General features: G+C 37.9%; 1 protein-coding gene across 1 annotated transcript in view; it reads left to right on the top strand.

The window, feature by feature from the left end:
* The window catches only part of ERCC4 (ERCC excision repair 4, endonuclease catalytic subunit), a gene marked incomplete at its 5' end in the record, with an annotated part of 12,458 nt that extends 9,602 nt beyond the window's left edge, over positions 1-2,856 (top strand). The window contains 3 exons of the mRNA XM_084216592.1: positions 196-288; positions 917-1,029; positions 2,071-2,856. Coding sequence (XP_084072718.1) covers positions 196-288; positions 917-1,029; positions 2,071-2,804 — 940 coding nt within the window. The 3' untranslated portion in view covers positions 2,805-2,856. The remainder of the gene's footprint in view (positions 1-195; positions 289-916; positions 1,030-2,070) is intronic.
* Positions 2,857-7,590: the final 4,734 nt, after the last annotated feature.

Below are 7,590 nucleotides of genomic sequence, written 5' to 3' on the forward strand. Positions count from 1 at the left end.
CACCTGGAAATTGCAAAACTCACTTTTATGAATAAATGTCACATACTGATTAAAAATATAGACAACTTAAAATTTAATATACTATTAACTAACTTGTCAGGCATTTACTGCTGCTAACCTTAAATTTACTGGTTGTGAATTTTAACTTAGTACGAAGTTTTGGGACCTCTTTTTTTTTCCTCTTTATACCTACAGAGTTTATTTCCTCATATATGGGGGCTCCACAGAAGAGCAGCGCTACCTCACAGCTCTGAGGAAAGAGAAGGAGGCCTTCGAAAAACTCATTCGGTAACACAGTTTAACTGCCTTTAGAATTAGTGCTTGATGGAATTCCCCAATATGCTTCCATTTTAAATAGAGTGAAGTTCTTAACTGTGTGAAGGCTTTAAGTAAACTTTAAATTCGATTCTTTGTCAGATGTAAAGACTACTTTCCTATTGAGAATCATCAAAAAGTCACAACTTGCCTTTTCAAAGCACCTGGTATTTTGTTTATTAATTTAAGCAGGATTTAATATTAACGTAAAGGCTAATCAGCATCGCTTGAATTTTTTCCTAATTGTCTATGAAGTTCATTTGTGTAAATATGTTTGTGCAGGTAACATTTCTTGGAAGATAATTTCTAAAGCTCTTATAGCCTAAGTCAGTTGGGGAAACAAAACATTTCCTTAGACTGTATAAGACAGTATTTTTACTGACAGTGCCTTCTCAGCAGATTACAGTGCTATTACTAGTCAGTAGTTCCTTTGTAAAAGGAAAAACCTAGAAAAACTCAGAAAATTCCATTTCTGATTGGAGTTGCATTTAGTATTCAACTATATATAATTTTATATCTGGATGAAGGGTATTGAAATATTTCAATCTTCTTTACTCCTGCATTTGCAGTTTTTAGTGTGTGTTTGTTTGTGGTTCCTTAGAGAGAAGGCCAGCATGGTTGTTCCTGAAGAAAGAGAAGGAAGAGATGAGACAAACTTAGTCCTCCTCAGAGATGCTACACCTGCCTCTGTCTCTGCTGACACACGCAAAGCAGGTGAGCAGCTCCTAGGTCAGGCTTGCAGCCCAGAGCTTTCCAAAAGTGCCTTAACTATTGCACCTTAAATCTCCCTCAAAGTGTCTGGTGCAGAGACACATTGTACATTGGCTTCATGCTAAAGAAACATTATTTCCCGGTGACAATGAACTGTGGTTTCCTTTGAAAGTACAGGTTAATGAAGTATTTGACCATTAAGACAGATACTATGTGGATTGTTCCTAGTCACATTCTTGGTTATGAGGCTGTCTAGTGCTGCTTGGAGGAAGATAAATTAAAACATAGAAACTGAAGTCTACAGATGGTCAAAGGCAGTGTTGTCCTTGACCTAGGAAGTGTTGGGGATTTCTTTTCATCTTGACAAAACATGCTGCCTGGGTAAACAACTGCACATTAGGGGTGTGATCACTTTCTTTGTAATAAAGCATCCTTTTTCTTTTGTTGCAATTGTAACCATATTTTTGTTCTTTTCCTCTGACAGGTATGCTATCCCTCTGCCTGTTTACTGTTGTTTCTGTAATCCTGCTCTCCTTTGCCTTATGCTCTGTAATCTTTGCTATTACATCTTTTGTGGCCTTGGTGCTGCAGACTCTTTATGTGTCCTGCAGATCTGTAGAGTGCAATACATAATTCCCACAATAAAGTGCTGTATTTCTGTGGGAAACAGCTGGAAATAAAAGGGATCAGCTTCATTATCTTGTTTTGCAGGCAGCCTTTTAAAGATTTCCCTGATTCATTTAAATAATTTTCATCTACAGCTTAATCTATTTCATTGTCACCTATACAAAGCTTTCAGCAAGTAGGATGGTAGTTCTATCAAGCTGCAGAGCATGCTCCATAAAGTACAGTATATATTTAGGCAAGTAATTTTTTTCTCTAACAGTTAAAAATCAAATGAAGTCTGTATTTATTGTTCTGCTGAATTTGAGGTTTAACTTGAGATGAGAAGTCGATCCATTGCAGAAGCCTTGGCAACCCACAGGAAAACAACCAGAGCAGGAGGTGCCAAGTATGGGGATAACTGTTTATTTTGCTCTTCAGGTGGGCAGGAACAGAAAGGTGCTCAGCAAACCATAATCGTGGATATGCGGGAATTCCGTAGTGAGCTTCCATCACTGATCCATCGCCGCGGGATCGACATCGAGCCCGTGACTTTGGAAGTTGGGGATTATATCCTGACCCCTGACATCTGTGTGGAGCGGAAGAGCATCAGCGATCTGATTGGTTCCTTAAACAATGGCAGGCTGTACGCACAGTGCGTGTCCATGTGCCGCTACTACAAGCGGCCAGTTCTCCTCATTGAATTTGATCCTAACAAATCCTTCTCCTTGATCCCACGAGGCTCTTTACAGCCAGAAATTTCCAGCAATGATGTTACTTCTAAACTAACCCTTCTCACACTCCACTTCCCAAAGTTACGAATCCTGTGGTGTCCCTCTCCCCACGCTACTGCTGAACTCTTTGAAGAGTTGAAGCAAAACCATCCCCAACCCAACGCAGAAACAGCGATGGCCATCACCGCAGATTCTGAAATTCTCCCCGAGTCAGACAAGTACAACCCTGGGCCTCAGGACTTCCTGCTAAAAATGCCAGGGGTTAATGCAAAGAACTGCCGTGCCTTAATGACCCACGTTAAAAGCATTGCAGAGCTGGTGACATTGTCCAAGGATGAGCTATCCAAGATTTTGGGTAATGCTGCCAATGCCACACAACTCTTCGACTTTATTCACCTCACTTATGCAGAGGCACTAGCCAAAGGAAAAAGCAAAAGATGACTCATGAGATTGTTCAACACACAGCACAGATAAGCTTTTCTGGCACAGTACTTGGGCAAATACATGAAATATTTTAATAAATGCCCCCTCTAAGATAACCAGCTGTTTCTTGCTAATGCTATTCCATCAGTTTTAATATGTGAGGTGATTATTACTAAAGACAAGTTTCAAGAGGAAAAAAAATAATTTTAATAGAGAAATGTGAATTATTTTTATTCTTTTTAAAGCACTTTAACCAATTCTATAATACCACTGAATTAACTAAATTTCTAACTGAAATTAGAAATTTCAGTTAGAAAACTGAAATAAATTTCTAACTGAATTAACTAACTTTCACCAAAACCAGAAGAATTAAGTGCTGAGACTACCTGATAAAGGTGTTTTCTTGTGCAAGTTATGATGTCTTGTTCAAGCTAAAAACGTGCTGTGTTTTGATTAGTCTGGGTGACCTGCTGCATGATACAACACTGCTTTTGCCATTTTTAATGTCTCACTCTCTGGCAACTGTCCCTTTTTGATAGACTGCGATGAAGCTATTTGAAACACGTTGTGGTCTTTGCTCAGGAGTTTATTTAGACTATACTGGGACTGAATCCTGAATATTAGAACATGACCATAAGCCTTTGTCCCAGTAAAATCCATTTGTATGCTATGCTCTACATTTTGCTTGCTTACCTTACTACCAGTTACACTTTTAACCATTCCAAAACCAGTAGAGCTCTGTCTTGCTAGATTTTGCAAAGTGCTTTCCTTTGGTCTAACTGGGTAGAGATTCTGTAGTGCCACAGTGCAACTTACCTTTGAGTGTGCCTTACTTATATTTCTAAGAGGCTTTGTTTTTTACTCAATTTTGACAGCTTTTTCACTTGAAAGTGAAAAACCTGGGTATATCATTGGCACTGTTCCTTTATACCAAAGAATATTTCCTCTTGGATAATGCAGTCATTTCCTAAGCAAGGTTTTCCAAAAGTGTCGAAAGTTCTTCCAACATTGGCTTTTTTTGTGTCCTATTGCTTTGTATTTTTATGTCCCAAATCAACTGTCTGTCAATAAACTCAGAAAAGCCATTGTCATGTAGAAGATAATACTTTTAGCGTTTTGTGTAGCATAAAAGAAGGAAATGTTTGTGAATATGTGCATTGTTAAATTATATATTCTACACTGAACTTTGATACAACTGTGTAACAAACTGCCATTGCCAAAAGGGTTGGTCCAGTGTTATTCCATGCTAATGTATTTACATTTTTTATTTACAAAACCTTTATCTATGACTTGCACATGTATTTATATGATTCTAATGGGAACAACAGACCAATATTATCTCCTTCATGAAACATAAAATATTTTTTGTGTTCAGGTTTGGTAAAAACTGTACTGTGCACTTTCAGGTAAAATGTTTATTGTTCATTTTAAGTGTGAATTATGAATTGTTAACTTTAATCTATGGTTGAGCTATGACAAATTGCCAAGGGAACATTTTTCTGCAGATGCAAATTTTAGTATTAAATACACCCAAAATAAGATTAAAATTTGTTCATTATCTTGTTTTTCATTTGGCTGTATTGATATCAAAACATTTTTATTTTTAGTGTGTGGTTTACAATCCAGATCTTTGGGTTTCTATTGCCCTAGATTCTAATTTATTTAATATGAGAAGTCTTTCCATTTTGACTTTCACTTATTCAGACTAATATTTTCAGATGTGCAGAGGGTTGAAAATGCCTGTAAAGTGGTGCTAAGAGAACTGGAAATCAGAGTAACATCCAAGTGTCCTGAGTGCATGGCCCGTAGAGCCTGATTCAGCAAAGGGCAGCTGACCAGCCTTGGAGAACAAACATTGCTTGTGCAATGGGCATTAGGGTGCTCCATGAACTGTGGGTTTGGGGTTTTTCACAGATGCTGCCTCAGCTCTGTCAGTGAGGTTTGGAGTGTTTGCATTGATGTGTATGGGATGAAAATGAAGGGTATAGTAATGGGTGATAAAGCTATAGCTTTGTGTTGTATGCTAGATCAAAGTTACATCATGCAATTAAATAATTATTTGCTAAATACTTTAATGAAATTGCCTTTGCTTATATGTGTGGAATTTTTCTAAAGCTTTTTCCTTTTCCTTTCTCTAAGCAGGATTTGCCTCTTTTCTCTAGAACAGCCACAAGTGTATGTTGTTGCATGTTATTATTGCTCCTGTGCTTTGGCATTTCCCTGTATTAGGTTGGATGGCCAGTTAGAGCTGTGTCCTCCTGGGGCAGGAGGTATGGACTGTGCTCCAAGGTGGGAAAGGTCCTGTGTCCTGAAACCACTTATCCCTGAAATAATAGAGCCCAAGGCTCTGCCTGAATGCAGTCACAGCACAGGGTTGGGTGAATGACAAAAACCCTCTCTTTGATCAACAGTCATGGAATTTGTACATCTTGTCATTGCTGATGTTTTAAATTTGTGCTTTTTTTATTAAAAAGCAAACACAGTTTTAAATTTGTGCTTTTTTTATTAAAAAAGCAAACACAAACACCCCCTGCCTTCAGTTTGGGAGTGTCTCAGCTTCTTGCTTGTCCCCAAACCAAGATTTCATGTTCCCAAGTCCCTCAATAGGTGAAGCCCCCCCTGTGAGGGATTCATATGCTATTGAGTTGCCAAGTTGCTCTTTTCTGCAACTTCTCCTGGGCTTTGATCACTGACAGTTCTTCTGGAATAGCCACACAACCTTTTAGGAGCAAGTGTAGCTTGTATTAGCAAATCTTTTTAGCACAGGACCCGTTTATGTGTTTCATATGAAGTCTTTAATATCTTGTTAACCGGTTAATAGGGTTTTACAAGGAAATACTCAAATGCTATGAGTTGTCCCATTTTTTATTTTGAGTACAAAATACTAGGAACTCATCTCCCAGACTTTTCAATACAGAGAGGCTGTTTTTTTATTTGAGTTTTGATCTGTATTTTGAAAGCTTCTCCTCAATAAATTAGAGGGAAGAAATATCCTCTGTCACAATCTTGAAAACAGGGAAGAACTGTTCAGTAGCTTGGCTGGCCAAGACTTAGCTGAGATGAATTCTTACTGAAGTTAGTGAGGGTAACCAGGGCTGCTACACTGCTATGGTGATTTGTTGTCTAAACAGAAGATGTTGCTGCAATATGTCAAAATGGGCCTGTGTATGTACTAATTTTAGTATCATTTTTTTTAAAGCATGATAAAATTAATCCACAATTTCTATAAAGCAGTCTTCCTAGGAATATTTAAGCAGGGCTAAATAGATACAATTTTCTCAGCTTGCATTTTGCCCTAGTTCTGTCTGTGAGAGCTTCCCTCTATAAATTAAAGTATAATTTTCATTTCTAGGGTCCTCAGTTCCTCATTGTTACTTCTTTTTTCTTTCACCTTGATCATCTTCTATCAAAGAACAGGAGCCTGGATTTATTGAACAGCTGACATTGTTTCCAAGCTGGCATTTTCAGTCAGCTGTGCAATCTTGTTCTTGCACTCTCAGCTTCTTCCTCAGCTCTCAGAATGGCACTTAGACCATTCTTATTTTTATTCTTTTTTGTTTAGGAAAACATAGTGGCTATGTGGCAAAATCTTTGGAACTGACTTGCCTTTTTTAATGTAACCTTTCTCATGTAAGTTCAGATCGCAATCAATAGTCAAAACCACATGTAAGTCTTCCTGTTTATGAGATGCTAAGGTTTACCATGGGCTAGGCCTAGAGTTGCAGAAACTATTAAACTGGGACTACTCATGAAAGGATTTCAGCCAGGAGCCAGAGAGTATGTTTATAATTTTGAGGGTACAATTTTCAGAATCACTACTAAATCTATCACATTTGTACAATTAATATATAAGGGTTTTATTTTAAAATCACTATTCATATCTTTAGCTTCACTTTAATAGTTCAATGAATTTGAATTTCATCTACCTAAGCTCAGAAAACTTGGAATTTAACATAATTGAATTAGCAAGAAGAGAAACCAATTCCCACCTGTAAATTCAGTGCAATAGCTCTGGTTTCTGTCTCCTTAGTGACTATTAGCTATTGTCCACAGAAACATGCTAACCTTCAAATTTTGAGCACATAAAAACCATCTCCCAAGTGATCCAAAGCCCAGGAATTTTCCTAGTGAAATTGGCACAGGAAGCCTAAACTTGACAAGGCTGCATTTCAGCCCCCTAAAAATAGGCAGCATAGTTCTAATCTGAGCTCTTTGCATAGAGCCCTGCAGTTCCACGGGGATACACAGTGGGACATGTGCATTATCCCTCCTCTGAACATCCTCAGCTGAATGGGATGTCCCAGCTGTGCAGCTGCAGTGGACATCTGTGTGTCCTGTACTCACAGCATCATTTAGTACTGAACTAAGTAACATTTTACAGTTTCTTCATCACTTTTTTCTTGTGAAAATGTAAACTCTTGTGAATTTACTTTATTCTCAGATTCTCTATTCAACTTTTATCTTTATTTTTCCTCTGGAATTTTCTGATTTATTTATTTTTTCCATCTCTTATCCTAACCATGACTGTCTGTATTCTTGTCCTTTTATTTCCCCTCAAGAATGCTGCTTAAATATTGTGGCAATTTGTGATGTCTGTTGAGCACAAATAACACTGAATTCTTTGCAAGACTGGCTGCACTGGAGCCCTGTCCAGTACTTATTATCAAGGGGATTACATAAAAAAAGTATTGTACTTTGCTTTCATTTTGGCCCCAGACTTAAGGCGTGTCACACTTGGAAAGCTGACACTCAGGAAAAGAGAGCAGCAGGTTGGCAGTTATTGCAACATTAAATTCTCAGGTTT

The sequence above is a fragment of the Fringilla coelebs genome (assembly GCF_963513975.1).
Source record: "Fringilla coelebs genome assembly, chromosome: 16".
NCBI lineage: Eukaryota > Metazoa > Chordata > Aves > Passeriformes > Fringillidae > Fringilla > Fringilla coelebs.